The following is a 17,011-nucleotide window of genomic DNA, read 5'->3' as shown; positions in this document are numbered from 1 at the left end:
ACATATTAAAAAATCCACTTTAAATACCAACAACTGACCATGTGATTAATCATTTTGTTTTGTAAAGCTGTACCCCATTCCTGGTCAAAGTAGACTTTCTTAGAATACAAAGCTGTGGTCATGCAAAGAGTAGAAGGAAAAGCTTTTAACAGCATAAATTGTAAAGCATATCTCCTTGCCCTAAGTAGGATGAAAAACTACAGTGACCTCCTTTGAAGACAACAATGTTAATAGAACCTCTTGCAGAGAGGTCCTAACTGAAAGGTGTACTAAGCATGTGACAAAACGCAAATTAGAAATGCATACTAGCCATCATTCAGACTCGCCCTCACCCCCACAAACGCACACGGCCGGTCCATATTACCCAGAACAATGGCATACATCATTTCAAGCATAGAACTGTTATAGCCAAGTACTCCCAATATAAACATCCAGCCAAAAGTGACCTCGTAACTCTCTATCCTTTTTGCTCCCCTGCCTGCTAATCACCAGATTTCCAGTATCAGATGACCCACTTACTCTTCCTGCAGACAAGAGATGAATGTTGAGTCTGTCACGAACAGTTACCAGGCTTTTTTTCATTTAGTGTCTAGACCTGCCCCTTAGTGGCCGATGGGAATGTTTGCATCAGCCTACTACTCACCCCCCACCTGCAAAAAACTCTACTTGAACAGAAAACTGTATCACTGCTTCCACTTCTTAGGGCAAGACGGACAGCATTTGCAGCTTCCACTTTTCCTTGTCCAGTCTGCTACTTGAGCTCAGATTACCTGTGTTTAGTCCAGGCTAAATCTCTACACCACACAACCAGACAGAGACCTTAGAGATTGTTACATTTGGAAGTGTGGGGGAAGGCAGCTTGGCTACACAAAAAACAAAAACTGAAGTTTTTATTTATTTATTTATTTTTTTGCAATTTTCTTTTGGGAAATCTTTAATGTATGTGGCTTGACAAAATTGTTTTATGATCTACTACACTAGTTGCCAAGGATACAATCTTAACTGCCTTTAAAATACTCTCTGCAAAGAGACACTTGCGATTCATATTCTTCTGACAAAGTGAGGGCACTTTGCATCTTCCAAGAAAAGGAAAACAAATCTGGGGACCAAAATGCATCAGGCTCGACCTTGGGCAAAATTTCTAAAACAAAATTACCCCATTGGTGCTTTCAGTTTCATAAGCACTGTGTTCAGCCTTGGCACCTGCAATAGTAGTTGTATGGTCTGTCTTAGAGTATCTGCATGGTTAAGCAGCCTAAATGTGAGAAAATTACTTCAACTCGACAAGTAAATCTACTTTAAAGTATCACCCATAAAGAACCTATAATTCAGCTGTAGCCTGCCTGATTAGCAAGGCACTTGGCAAACATGAACATTCATTATACCAAAACCCAAACTTTTAACAACTCAAATAGGAGGGGCTCTAAGGAAAGTGGGAAGATGAAAGAACTCAATTTCTGTGAGACTGAAAGCAGAATGATGATGCATTCTAAAACTGAGAATGCAAGACTATCAAGCTAAAAGGCCATGCTGTATGATGTAGAATGTTGAAATCATAATTGCACCCTAGATAACACCACTTCATCAGAACACCTGATACTGCTAGAGAGTAATGGAAACATCTGCTCACTCACTTGGGAAAGTGCATCCTCACATCACTTGAGCATCACTGGTGTGTGTAGAAGCACAAACATGCAGCAATGTAGAGTAGCCAAGCATTAGACACCACTTAACTACCTGCTAAAGTTGTCATCTTAAAATCGTACCTCTCAAAGGCGAATACTCACTGCCCTAAGACCCTCCTCACCCTCCAGTCCTTAAATGCCAGGGTTGGGGAGGAACAGGCCAATAAAAAACCTGGTTTGATGGTCACAGGGATGGGTAAGAGAACAAAAATTGACTGGCGAGTTGAGCATTCCAAAACCACTGGCAAATCTGCCAAGACCTGTACCATTCTCAAGACTCATACAAAAAACAGAAGCATTTCCTCATCTACACAATAAGAGGAGATACTTACCTGCAAGGCTTCATTATCTGCATCACAGTCCATATCATATTAGGAGGAATCAGGTTCAAAACATTCAATATTCACTGAAGTAAAAAAAAAAAAAGCGTACAAATTCCAAACCTTGACCAATAAAAATGATGCAATCCAGATGGAAACTATATGGGGGGGGGGGTAAGAAGCTTTCCAGAAAATGAAAACTACAGCGCTGTCGAAAACAAACTATTAAAAATCACAAGTTCTTACTCCCCAGTAGACATACAACCATCAACTTAAAGTTCAAATGCATAGCCAGTTCTGAGAGACTTGGAGCTAACCATGAGGACTAGATGATCCCTGAATATGTGGCATGTTAAACACAGCCATGTGTGATAACCTCAAGCCCACTGGGCACAAACTGTTCTGCTGTGACAGGTATTTCCACTGCCAACTTTCTTCAAATGAATGGGCTGGACAAGGTATACAAAAAAAGTCACACTGGCTCCTACACAGAAGTAAGGCACTGATTTCCAAGACAGACACCAAGGAGAGGGAAAGCTTCCACTTACTGGTCTGCACATACCAACAGAAAAAGAGCAATCTCTCACAATCTTGTAGCATATCGATTTAAAGCACATTCTGACATAGGAACCAACAGAAAGCTGGATGAAATGCTACTGGAATCTGAAAACATCCACAAATGCAGGGGTGGTTCAATTTACCACAAAATGAAAAGTTGGAGAACACCTCATGAAATTTGTCAGTTATAAAGAAACTTAATCCAAGATAAAAGAAAATACACCACTCCACAGCCAGAGGCATAAAACGGAACACATTTAATGAAGTAGATAAGCGCTTTCACACGGAAATACGGGCTTCATCAGATCACAACATAAACCAGTGCACCATACACTATTTAAATAAAAAAGCCAGTATAATAATCAACATACAGCCAATGAGCAGCAGCAAACAATTATGCAGTTACATTCAAACTTATAACAAAGAGGGTAAAACTTCATTACTGTTTTATTTAAAAAGACCCTGTCCTTTTAAAACAGGTTTAAATGGAAGTTCTTCCATTAATACTTGGAAACTTTTCAGCTTGCAATCAAATAATCCAACAAAGCTCACGTGTATGTGTGTAATTCTTAAGATCACCCCCTCTTACACTGGGCCTCACCAATTCTACCACCTTAAATCCAAAGACATGTTTCGCATCATGTTCAAAACAATGTTTTGCTGGTGCATTGTGTAAGCCTTGTCCGTCAATACTATATAGATGTTCCCTAATACGCTCCATAAGGGATCTATTTGTCTTCCCTATATAGAAACACCTGCACTTCCTGCAACTAGCCAAATAAATAAAATCCTTACTTCCATAATTAGCTTGTATCCGCGGTGGTGGTGCTGCGGTAGCGGTGTCACCTCACAGTAAGACGCTGTCCGGTTCGATTCTCAGCTAGAGCGCCTTCTGAGTGGAGACATGCGTGAATGGGCGTACCTTCGTTGAAAGTTGTGTCAGGGCTGGCAACTCTGCATGTAAAAAATCAGCTGCCAATCAGAGGACCGGAGTTCCGCTGTGGCAACCCCTAACCGGGAAAAGCCGAAAGACACAATAACGACCCCTAATCGGGAAAAGCCGAAAGACACAACAACTTCTACAATTAGCTTGTACTCAAGTCATATCTGAGCTTAGTGGCTGGATGGAAAACCACATGAAACATCTATACTACTGCAAAAACCACAACCAATACACACAGTCGTTCCAACCTGCCTATCTCCACCGTTTCCAACTACTATAGATCTATTCTTATAAACATAAGTCGTTTTGAGATTTTTCCTGTTAAAGATCTCCCACCACCTCTTTCAAACCATTATCTAGGTGCAGAACAGACCAATTGTCTCTTACTATATGCAGAACACTCAACATCTCATGTATAGTACAAAGAGAGAAACATCTCTATTAGTGTATACAGGTCCTTCTAAATCAGAGCTAGCATCCCTTCGAAGATGATAGTTAGAATAAAAAAGGGCAGGTTCTGCTCCTTCACTCTAAAAAAAAATCCTCATTCAGTCCTATATCAACCTCACGTCTATTATACACCCTAGACAAGAATTTTTCCTTCAATTTTTTCATGTCTCTATGGAACAAATCATCCTTGTTATTAAGACGGGAAATACACATACCATGTCCCTTAACCACATACCTAAATGTGTGTCCAGGGTGCATGCAACTACGATGGAGCATGGTATTCCTTCTACAATCTTTTCTATATAATGTAGTAGTCAATTTATTATGTTAATCTACAATCAATTTGATATCCAGAAAATCAATCTCACTACGAGAATGTTTGTCTTTCGGCTTTTCCCGGTAAGGGGTTGCCACAGCGGAACTCCGGTCCGCTAATGATTGGCAGTAGATTTTTACGACACGCCAAGGTGCCAGCTCGACGCCCAACCTTCAACGAAGGCATGCCCATTTATGCACTCATGTCTTTCAAATGCTACCCAACCACAGGGAGGACATGCAAACACCACACAGAAGACACTCACAAGCCAAGCATCAAACGGGAGAACCTCTTGCTGCGAGGTAACAACGCTACCGCCATACAACCGCGGCATTCAACAATCTCACTGAGAATATTTACATGTAAACCTCAAGAATGGAATAGTCACATTAACATAATCAAACTCCAGGAGAGAAGCTTCAGTACCCATCCAAACAATAAAAAGGTCATCCACAAATCTCTTGTATACCTTAATATATGATGTAAAGGATGAACTGAAAACATTCTCCCATTGAGCCATTACCATGATGGCGTAGCTACTGGCACAGCATGTGCCCACAGCCACGCCAACCTTCTGTAGGTAAATACTCTCCTCATATTTAAAGATGTTGTTCTAAGACAATCTTGACAAATAAACAGATCAAATAAATTTGTTCACCATCAACACCTCTGAGCAACAAATTCTCTCACCATATCTGTTTACCAAAAGACGTAACATCCAAACATACCATAAAACACGAGTCATCTAGATCAAAATTTAAGATCAACATACAAATGCTGCAAAAATTGTTTACTGTCCCTAAGGACCTGTGGTTCTGCATCCAACAGCAGTCTCAATGCTTTATCTATGTATATGGAAAAAGGCTCAGTGATCCATCCCTTTCCAGAGACTATGGGATGAAACGGGGGAGTGATGGTGTCCTTATGTACCTTAGGCAATGCTTGAAATACAGGTAAGAACAGGATAGTCACTAAGCTCCTTAGTAATGACTCTACTAGCAGGCAATCATACATAGTAGAGAGCACTCTCAAGCACAGATCCAACAATCCTGATCAATAACATGGACATTAGTATCACGTAACATATCAACCATATTCGAATGATAGAAAACATAATCCATCAAAACAATAGCACCGCCCTTATCAGCGGGTTTAATAATTACAGTTTTATCATTTTGCAATTCTACGAGAGCACATTACTCATCATAGCTAATATTGTAAAAATTACTTCTCACATTGCCTCTATTGTAGGCATAACACAAATCACTTTCACATTTTTTAACAAATGTCTCCAAAACAGGACTAAGTGCTGGTTGAAAAGTGCTGGGTTTTTTAAACACAAGGCCATCGCCTTGGACAGACTGTCCTTCATTGGAAAACAGTCTTAAGCATGACTCTGCGAGCAAACAATTTAATATCTATCATAATTTCACTTAAAGTCTGAGCATTGAGCTGGAATAAAGCTCAAGCCACGCTGTAACAAACTCAACAGAACAGAAGTTAGTACTTTTCTAGATAAGTTAAAGACTATCGACTCGCTGGTTCTTTCCACATCTTTTTCAAAGTTTGTATTCTGGGCTCCTCTAACTGCTGGCGTTTCCTTCCTCGGCTTTGGGACTGTTGAGAATAGAGAGTCCCTTTCTGACGGATAGGAAAAGGTAGATCTAAAGGGAAACTATCAGCAGGATTGTGGTTATTCAACCTAACTTCAGGTCATACGTCAAGAGCGGAAGTCTGAGGTGTAGTATGGGTGGAAACATTCACATCACAGCCCACCTCAGTAGTAGTAGTTGCAATGGGTAAGGTAGGCAAACCAATAACATCGGATTCTAAATGGCTATCCTATGAAGAAATAAAAGCAGTCTTGCCATCACGGACAGTAGAAATATTATTGGGCACTACATGAGCATCATGTGTGGCATTATTAGTCTGAGGGGTGCCCGATCTCAAAGAATCGGGCACAGGCTCACTCCTAGCCCACACGAACACCTGTCCCTGGGCAAAGTCAGTAATATCTCTAGATAGTTTTTTTTACATTTCTGTGCCTTAACACGATCATACGCAGAAACACTGTCCATTATAGTGTCAAATTTACTTGCAAAATCATCATGATACTGCTCAACTAAATTTCAGTCAGCTTAAAAAAGTCATAAGCAGTCTCAAATAATTAAAGCTCAATTCAATACTGAGCTGTTGCTACTTACTTAGCAATTCAGGATAAATCCCACCATATATTGGCATATCAAGTACACACAGAAATGCAGACGCTGCAAAGTCTTTTCAACCTATAAAAATAATTTTCTAGGTCACAAACATCATAGAAGCCAGCCAAATTAACCTTCGAACCAAGTGACACTCCTGCTTTTCGGTCTGCCCAGCAAAGGATTAGAATCAACCACAAGCAATCTCCGAAATCTGTTGCCATCTCTCACAGTATTAGAAAACAGTCCAATGCCAGTTTCAGTCTCACTGACATTACCACACATTTCTCTCGGCCAAGTTTCCAGGAAAAGTAAAAACAATCAGAACAAATATGAACAAAATAACTCTTCCCAGGACAAGTGGTGTATACCAGCAATCCAAGATAACACATCACTTGACAGCCAGAGGCATAAAATGGAACAAATTTAAAGTAGATAAGCGCTTTCACACGGAAATACGTGCTTCATCAGATCACAACATAAACCAGTGCACCATATACTATTTAAATAAAAAAGCCAGTACAATAACATACAGCCAATGAGCAGCAGCAAACAACTATGCAATTACATTCAAACTTAAAACAAAATGATGAAACGCTAATTATTAAACCCGCTGAGGAGGGAGATGCTATTGTTTTGATGTGTGAAGTGTACTAGCCTTTGATAGCATTTAGTCGAAAAACCAAGCATTTACTGTATTTTCTGTCTGTGTGTGTAAAAAAAACTTGAAAAAAACCAAAAAAATACTTCTGCTTTCCTAACTTTCCTAGCTAGTTGTTCCAGTGATCAGATTTTGCTGATCCCTGGGCTTTGTATTTGGTTCCTGTGTTCCTCCATTTTCTTGTGTGGCCAGAGGGAAGTTTCTTTACTCACCAGTGAGAGTGGGGAGTACTGAGCTGCCTGTTTGTCCTCAGAGGAGTGGTTTAAGACAGTAACTTTTAATTCATTGGCCATTTTGGGTCATTTCCTGCCTTTTCCAGCCCCCTGCTATAAAGCGCGCTTTAGCGCGGAGTTGCCACAGGAGCACACAAGAGCAGCGGCGGTTAATCAAGGTTAAACTATTCGGGCTACCTAAAGTCCACTCTTCAAATTTTCCCTTAAAACAGCCTTCCTTGAACTGTACTGCTGATCAAACCAGCGTATTCTATATCTAAAAAGTTCAGCTCTACTTGATTCCTAAGTAGACTATTCTCTATCTGTAAAGCCTAGCACTTGCTCCTAAAGTACTTTTTTTACTTTGATATAGCACTTTTATTGTACATAGTACCCCACCAGCCTAAAACCCCTTTCTCGATCACCCACACCCCCCGGAGTCTTTTTAAAAGTTTTTGTCTATTCCTTCTAGCATGTCGAGGGATCAGTTGCTAGTGTCCTCTCCTGCTCAGCTGGTGAATCTGGGAATACTGAGACAATGTTACAATTGCCTCATGTACACAGACAACCCTCTCCTCCCACAAAACACAAATACATGCGAGAGATGCAACTATACAGCCAAACTGGAGGCTGAGCTCTCTCAGCATAGGACTGGCAAGACCAGACAGGAGGAGAAGGTAACCACACACACCACAAACCCAGTCTCACATAGTACTATCACAACTTCAAATCATACACAAACACACAGGCTCTGATCAAAAATCTACCAAAACAGCAGAGGCCACACCAAAGCAGACACCCAAACAACTGCCACCTCAGGACACAACACATGCAACACATAGACCACATAGTCAGTGTGCCAGTCACAGCCCTTAAGGCCAAACACAATGCCAGACACACTCGTCATTGTGACTCTATAGTCAGACACACCGACGTCCCGCTCACCAGATTGAGTAAGGTCACATTATCAGCTTTAATAATTGGCTTAAACTCTGGTGTCATTCAAAGGGGATCCAATGTCTGTCTGCCTGGGATGACATGCTGGACAAGCCACGCTGCTTCGCAAGGGACGGCTTGCACCTGTCACCCCTGGGCTTTCGGATATTGGCAAAGGCTCCTGCCACCCCCATAGTGCCTTTTTAGGCAAGGCTCAAATTCTAAACCTACCACCCTAGAACACAAAAAAGGAAAAAAACTAAGGGTAATGCTGCTCAATGCCAGAAGTCTCAACCTCAAGATGCACGCACTCGAGGCCCTTCTCAGTATGGAGAACATCGATGTCTGTGCTGTGACTGAAACCTGGTTCAAGGCTCCTGAGAGCACCCCGGCACTATCAGGTTTTACCTCATATCATGCGTTCCGGCCCCAAAATCCGGACACCACCAAGAAAGGGGGGGGGGGTGTCCATATTCATCAAGGACATCCACACCTCAAGGTTGGTGGCAACGCACGATGCATCGGAGACCATCCAGGTGCAATTAACCATAGGCAAGACTGCTCTGCAATTTGTAGCATGTTACAGGCCACCCTCTCAAACTCAGGAACCTCACATAGCTTTCCTGAAAACACTGGAGGGGATAAATGTATCTCCAAACACCATCATACTAGGTGACTTCAACTACCCGAATATAGACTGGGATCACTACTCAAGCCCCAACACTCTAGCCCAAAGGTTCCTAGAGTTCATAAACTCAAATGCCATGGAACAACTAGTCACCATCCCCACAAGAGGTGAAAACATACTTTATCTCATCATCACGAACATGGGGTCACAATGTTCAACACCAGAAGTATACCCCTCACTGGTGAGATCAGATCATAAACTAATCTCACTGGAAGTCCACATCCCGCCCCCACCGGAGATAAAAAAGACCACAGTGAAGAACTTCTCAAAAGCCGACTTCACACTTCTAAAGACTAGTGTGGTCTCTTAAGGCCCCCGAGCCCGCGGAAACCATTACTCAAGCCGCTGAATCACTTACAAATGCCTTCTACCAGCACCTACAGGACTGCATGGATCAGGCAATCCCAAACAAAACAGACTCTTTGTACCAAAGGCAAGCGTCCAGTCTGGTGGACCCCAGCCATAAACAAGCTCTACAACAAAAGGAGGAAGCTACTACAAGATAGAGCAAAATCCCTAAAAGGTAAGACACCTTTGATCATTATAAGCAAAAAACTACGATCTCTCATAAAATCATCCAAGGCAAATTTTGAGAGAAAAATCGCTAAGGACTCAAAAGACAATCATAAGGCCTTCTTTAGCTATGTCAGAAACCTGGGACGAAACTCCCAGATATGCTCAGAATTAGTTCAAAATGATGTAAAAATCACTGAACCTACAGACATTGCCAACACACTGGCTGACAGGTTCAGTGCAAACTCCCCCCCAAAAGGAGAGATATCTATACCACAGGATTGTAGCCCCCCAAACATCTCTAACGCTCAGGTGAGAACTGCTCTCTCCAAGGCGAAAAACACAGCATCCATGGGACCAGACGGTGTCCCCGGTTGTGTGCTCCGCGAACTCAATGAGGAATTAAACCCACAGTTAGGACAGCTGTTTAATCTTAGCCTCACCTCAGGATATGTACCCAAGGAGTGGCGTACGGCAACTGTGGTCCCACTTCACAAAGGCGGTGCCTCCACCGACCCTGGAAATTACCGTCCCATCAGCTTGACAAGCCTGATCTGCAAAGCTATGGAGAGGATCATAATGGAACTCCTAAATAAAGACATAGGAGACTTGCAGACTTTGGATCCAACCCAGTTTGGCTTTGTCAAAGGCAGATCATGCCTTTTAAACTTGGTTGACTTTTTCGAAACAGTCACCAAGGCCATTGAGGGAAAGGCAGTCCACACAGCCTACCTCGACCTGGCAAAGGCTTTCGACACAATACCCCACTCAGGTATCATTGAAAAACTCATCAGCTTAAATGTAAACCCATAAGTCACAAGATGGGTAGCAAACTGGCTAAGTGACAGAACCCACAGGGTCAGAGTTGCTGGCGCCATGTCAGACTCTAAGCCTGTCACAAGTGGTGTCCCACAGGGCTCAGTCCTGGGCCCACTCTTGTTCGGCATCTACTTTTCAGAGGTACAAGCAAACACAGGAGGGTTATGGCTGACAAAATTTGCAGATGACTGCAAACTGGGTGCCATAGTCGAGAACACATCTGACACAGATATCCTTCAGAAGGGTCTCATAGAAACAGATAACTGGTGCCAGAGCCATGGACTAAAGTTAAACGCCAAAAAATGCATAGTCATACCCTTCGGGAAAAACAAGGTTACCCCTAGCTACCATATAGGTGGCAATCCACTGAGCACAGAAGAGGTTATCAGGGATCTGGGGACCCAGGTTGACAGTAACCTTTCGTTTGACACTCACGTTGCCAAAGTAGTTAGGAAGACCTTCTACATTGCCCACCTGATCATGAAGGGATTCACATCTAGATCAAGGGAGGTCATCGTCCCCCTGTACTCATCACACCAATGATTGAGTACAATGCCCCGTTCGGAATGTATCTGACCCGACACCTGCAGCAACTGGAAAGGCCCCAAAAGTTCCTCACCAAAAGGATAAAGGGTCTCAAAAATATGTCTTATGCTGCCCGACTGAAGGAACTCCAGCTCTATTCAGTCGCCACCGCCTGCTCAGAGGTGACCTGTGCCTGACATACAAGGCCATGTCCAACCCAGAATTGATGAACATGCTTCACCTCAAAAAATCTAGATCCCTCAGAACTACAAGGGCGGGAGACTTAAACCTTGACACTGTTATTAATAGGACGTGCTGGAGGGACAGATTCATCACCCAAAGACTCCCTATGCTGTGGAACAAAATCCCGGTACATGAGGCAGAGCATCTCGCTGGCCTTGCTCAAGAGAAATCTTGACCAATGGATGGGAGATCGCAGATATACCCCAGGGATTACCTCAGTGTCACTGCTTGACAGAGGCACAGCAAAATAATGGGCATAGTATCCTTCAAACTAAAGGGGTGGCGAAAGCCACAAAACTCTGGGCTAGGCTTATAAATGCCCTTGGGCAGATAGCCTAGTATGAACCTATGAAACAAATGCTTTTTCAGACAGTTTGCGTGTGTGTGTGTGTGTGTGGGGGGGGATTAGAATATTTTAAAGTAATCTGTGATCCTTCATTCCAGTTTTATTTTAAAGCCATTTTTCCAGAGGTCTGCTCTTGTTGGTAAAGTAGCTGAACTGTAAATACAGTACTGTAGGATGCCACATTATGGAGCCACCTGCAGATGTATATTCTGCTTTACACAGAACACGAACAGACTAAGTATGACAAGGGTCATATTGTATGATAGAAACCTGCCCGGCTACACAACTCTGTACACAGTTCATACAAGCAGTTTGTGAAGAAAATTTTAAGTTGGAACACAGACACAATTTGTGGCTACATGAAGGGTGCAGGAATTCAAAAGCCAAATGTGTAATTCATATACCAACAGCCTGGGACAGCCCACGGTACACAAGTGACCCTTTTCAGCAGTAGCCCGATCTGAAGTAACTTGGTCAGAGATGCACAGGAGAAACAAAGGCCAGGGGAATCATACCCTGTACCACAGGAAGCCGCTCTAACAACACATGGCCTTGCTCATCTGCTCTAAATGCTAGACAAATTGTTGTAGCCCAATTAAAGTGCAAAAAAAAAAAAAAAAGGGCTAATTTTAAAATGTATTCATAGTTAAAATACTAACACTAAACTCAGACTTTATGCTGTCCAATTTATTCACAGGAAGTTACTAGGCTATTGGCCCACAGGCCCTTGCAAGCATAGCCAAGAATTTATCCCATGTTCCAACAAGTCAGCACCCTATGCCACATGTCCAGCAGGGACACAGGTGGAATCCCAGTGGTGTATTTTCTGTTCCCCATCCAGTTATCCAGGTTGCACTTAAAAAGGGTTAATGAGGTACTCTGAGAAGGAGTCTACTCCTCAAAGGGGGGAGTCTGGGACACAAATCTGTCCCTCCATCAAGTCCTATTGATGTCACAGGCATATGCAGGTTACTCGAGTGGAGCGTTACTTGCGGATATGCAGCAGTCCCATCAGGGCGGGGTCTGAGATTGCTCTGTATGCCACCCAGAGGTCACCTCTGAGGAGTCTGTAGGACGGCAAGTAAAGGGACAGGGCTTTTAGCCTATCCGTGTAGTGTAAATGTTTAACGCCCTGGATCCAACTGCTGCATGTGCTTTGCAAAGTAAATGCCAAAAGGGGCATTGTACTCGATAATGGTTCTTAAGGGAAGAATACAGGGATGTTAGGACCATCTTGTCCCTGGAAGAGATACCCTTACTAATTAGGTGGGCCGTGTAGAAAGCTTTCCATACAACTGAGGCAATAAGGTGGTCAAAAGTCAGTTTGCTATCAACATGGGTGCCAAAGTCCCTCAACTGATTAATAAGGTCCTAAGCATGCAATGTGATGCTTGTGGGTAAGTCACTCTCCCCAAAAGGGACGATGCATTTTTTGGCATTCAGTTTGAGGCCATGTTTCTGGCACCAGTCATTTGTTTGTGTGAGATCCTCTTGGGGATGTCCACATCACTAGGGGAATTGATGACAAGCACCCAGCTTGCAGTCATCTGCAAACTTGGTCAGCCATAGCCCACAAGATTTGGCCTGCATCGCTGAGAAGTACATCCCAAACAGCAGAGGCCCCAAGACCAATCCCTAGGGTACACTGTTAGTTATGGGTCTACCACTTGAGGTGGCTTCTATCAGTCAGCCAGTTTGCTAACCATCTGGTAACATACCGATTGATGCCTAGTTTAGAGTTTATACCAGAGTGGGGAATAGCATCGAAGGCTTCGGCCAGGTTAAGGTAGGCTGTATGCACCATCCTCCCCTTGTCTATGGCCTTGGTGACTGCCTGAAAGTAGTCAACCAAATTTAACAGGCATGACCTCCCCTTGACAAAACTAAACTGCGTGGGATCAAGTGTCTGGAGGTTGCCAATGTCCTTGTTAATGAGGTCCGCGATAATCTGCTCTGTGGGCTTGCAGATCAGGCTAGTTATGCTCATGGGTCTATAATTTCTTGGATCGGTGGCCGCTCCACCTTTGTTCAAAGGGATGACTGTGGCAGCCCTCTACTTGGCTGGAATAAAGTCAGTACTCTGGCTTTGGTTGAATAGGGTGTCTAATGGTGCTGCAAGTTCCTGCCAGAGTTCATGTAGGATGCAGCCTGTGGAGGTCATCTGGTCCCACCATGGAGGCTGCATTTTTTGCTTTTGAGAAGGCAGTGATGACTTGCTACCTAGAGACAAGGGAAGGGGGCAGGTACTGGGGATGTCCCGTTTTACTGATGGGGGAGAACAGAGGAGAGAAGTTCACTGAACCTGTCTGCCAGCAGGCTGGCTATATCTACAGCATTTTTTATGTGGTGTCCTTGACCACCAGTTCTGAGCAGATCTGTGTGCTTTCCTTGAGCTTGTGGACATATATGAAGAAGGCCTTATGACTGTCTTTAGTATCTGTGGCCAGTTTAGACTACAGGTTTGCTTTGGATAATTTCATTAGTGTTTCTTATTTGCTTATTTCAGGCTAAGGAGAGATTGCTTCCAATCAGGCACCTGCTTCTTCTTGGTCCTGGACAGCAGTTTTTTTCCTTTTATTATAGAATTTACTTATTGTAGATATCCACCAGACAGGTTTAAGGAGGACTTTGTCCTGTCTAGTATTCCTGATTCCGTGCAGCTATATAAATGCTCATATAGTACTTTGGTGTAGGTTTGGACATATGTGCCATTTCCTGTGGACGGGGAGGGGGCTGTGAAGTTGTTTATACCGTCCCTCAGGAGGTTATAATCAGCTTTGGAGAAGTTTTCTGTTTGACCCTAGCCCGTGTGATGACTTTGAAAGTGACTGCTTTGTGATCGGATCTTACCAGGGATGATGTCACTGTAGGGATGATGCAGTGGTTATGATGTCACTGTAGGGATGATGCAGTGGTTACTCATGTTGGTTAACACCAAGTCCAAGACATTTTTACCTCTTGTGGAGGTGTCAACCAACTGGTCCAAGACATTTGCACTGACTAAATCGAGGAATCTCTAGGCATTTGCATTTTGGCATGAGTATTTCTTCCAATCTATGGTAGGATAGTTAAAGTCAGGTTCCTATTAAAATGATCGGAGACACATTCATTCGAATGCGCCTTGATCAATCTTGAAAATGAGAAAAGGCAAAATGGCATACAAGTGAATTCTTTCCCTGGGAAAGAAAATCGCATGGCCACTTCTGTTACTTTGCCATTTTCATCACTGTAGTGAAATCTCGGAGTTGGTATATTTAAGTAGGGGGGTGATGGGGGCTGTGGGCGAAGCCCCCCCACTCTATGTAATGTTTTATAACTTTTTTCCTTGGGGGGGGGGGGGGATCACCGTTCTAAGCGTTCAAGATTGTAAGCTTTCGCTTACACAGGTTTGATAAATCATTGTTCGTTTTTTAAGCATTCGATGATTTAACAGACCCTTAAAGTCACCCAGGATCAGGATAAAGGGTTGAATCTTGATGGATTCGACGAGTCCAGATAGGTGGAGTGGGCATCTCGAGTCAAGGTTGGAGGCTTATAGTTATGATTTGAACAGGGGTCTTGTCAATTGTTAACTGCACCCGGAGCATTTCCTGTTAAATAACAACATGCGGACATCATTCAGCAAAATAAGGAAACCGAGGATAACACCCAAAGAACATATCTTACCTGATAATGCCCTGATAATGCTCCCATTTACTGCAATCATCTTCATTAATCTACACCACTATTCTGGTCCATAGGTAGTTACTAAGCTTGCCTCCAAGGGACCATGGCAGAGCTTATCCCAAATTTCCAGTTGCCCCAAAGCGCTGCCTGGTTAAGTGACTTAAACAGTACGCAAACAAGGGCCAAGGGACTAACCCTGCAGCAATAAGAACCACAGTACACACCCTTAACCATATGTAACAACTGCCACACTAAAGTAAAAAGAGAAGGAAGGATTCAACCACCACACCCTTGACAAAACGGGAGCATTAATCACTTATGCCAACTTAGTATAGTGAGATTTGGGACCTCATGTTTACACAGTAACACATGCATGCAACCATAAATTACAGCTTGCTCAAAATCATACAGCAGGCAAATAGAGACGAAAAGGTTCAAAACAAGTTTACTTTTAAAGTACTGGAAGCAGTGCATTATTACCACAAGATTTGAGTAATTTGGAGTTGTCTACACAAAGAGTGAACAGTGTTGCATAGGCATGTAGTTACTGAATAAAAGCTATGAAAACTACTAAGACAGACAAACTGACTTAACATCTTTTTTCAGGTACATTAATGAGGAACAGTGCACAAATGAAGCAAAATTAGAGATAATAGCTGACTATGCCAATACATGTATACAAGCATTTTGTGAACTACAGAAACTATGAAACTGCAACTTACTTAAACTCTGTGATTTATCAGAGAATGAAGCGCAAACATGTCTGTTGGAGTATAGATTAAGAATCTAAGCTCTTAATGAACTGCCTCCTGCAATCAATGACAGAGGGTTTGATTACTTTATCTGCAGTTTGCCTACTGCGCTACGATGAGCAAGTTACTTACCCAGGCGGTGCTTCTGATATATAACACACACAGATACGTTTTAACACTTCTGGTATTTTCTGGCAAGAAGTGAAGGCACAAACAAAATGCACACACAGCAGCCCTCCAATAATTTCCAGAAGCGTGTGTGTCTGTCAACCTCTCCTTGGACAGAGAGAGACATTGAGCAAAGGGAGATTTGTTTTAATTCTGGGCTACAGGTATGAAGTTAAAATGTTTAGTGGTCACAGCCCCCCTTGAAGCTATGGGTCTTGGGTGGATGCCCATGTCACCCCTACTAGCTGGTACTGTTTCAGGTTGGCCAATAGGCACCCAGGAATCCTTCTACATGGCACACCTCATCACAAAAGGTTTCTAATCCAAAAAAAAGAGGTCAATGTTCCCCTCTACTCATCACACAGACTATTTATAGAGTACAACGCCCCTTTTGGTATGTACCTCACAAGACATCTACAACAACTGGAAAGGCCACAAAAATACCCTACAAAGAGGATTACCGGCCTCAAACAGATGCCCTATGCAGACACTCAAACTCCAGCTTTACTCTGTCGCATATCGCCTACTCAGAGGCGATCTCTGCCCAACATACAAAGCTATGTCAAACCCAGAGCTGTTGGACATGCTCCACGTAAAGAAATCCCAATCCCTCCGAGCTACACACTCGAGGGACCTAAACCTTGTCACAATAAACAGAACATGCTGGAGGGATAGATTCCCCTCTCAGAGACTTCCCATACTCTGGGACAAACTACCTATCTATATCAAACAAAGCTCCTCATTAGCACTCTTCAAGAATGATTGGATGGGAGATAGGAAATTCACCCCGGGGATCACTTCTGTGGCTCTGCTTGACAGAGGCACAGGAAAATAATTTTCTTGGGTGGCAAAAGCCAGGGTACCATTTGGCTAGGCTTATAATAGGCCCTAGGGCCAATAGCTTAGTACCTACCTATGAATGTTTTCTGGCCCCATAGAAGCAGTGCTCTTGGCACTGGCCAATGCCTTAAGAACTTGCTCCAGGGAAATGGGGGGCATGATGAATGTG

At 43.1% G+C, this 17,011-nt stretch overlaps 1 protein-coding gene across 1 annotated transcript in view; it reads right to left on the bottom strand.

Annotated features, from left to right (window-relative positions):
• Nucleotides 1-2,050, bottom strand: part of LOC122810107 — an 82,994-nt gene extending 80,944 nt beyond the window's left edge. Inside the window, exon 1 of the mRNA XM_044081582.1 lies at nt 2,018-2,050. Within this exon, the coding sequence (XP_043937517.1) occupies nt 2,018-2,050 (33 nt within the window). The remainder of the gene's footprint in view (nt 1-2,017) is intronic.
• Nucleotides 2,051-17,011: the final 14,961 nt, after the last annotated feature.

Source organism: Protopterus annectens, chromosome 8.part1 (genome assembly GCF_019279795.1).
Source record: "Protopterus annectens isolate FY-2018-M chromosome 8.part1, PAN1.0, whole genome shotgun sequence".
NCBI lineage: Eukaryota > Metazoa > Chordata > Ceratodontiformes > Protopteridae > Protopterus > Protopterus annectens.
This window is presented reverse-complemented; position numbering and strand designations above follow the sequence as displayed.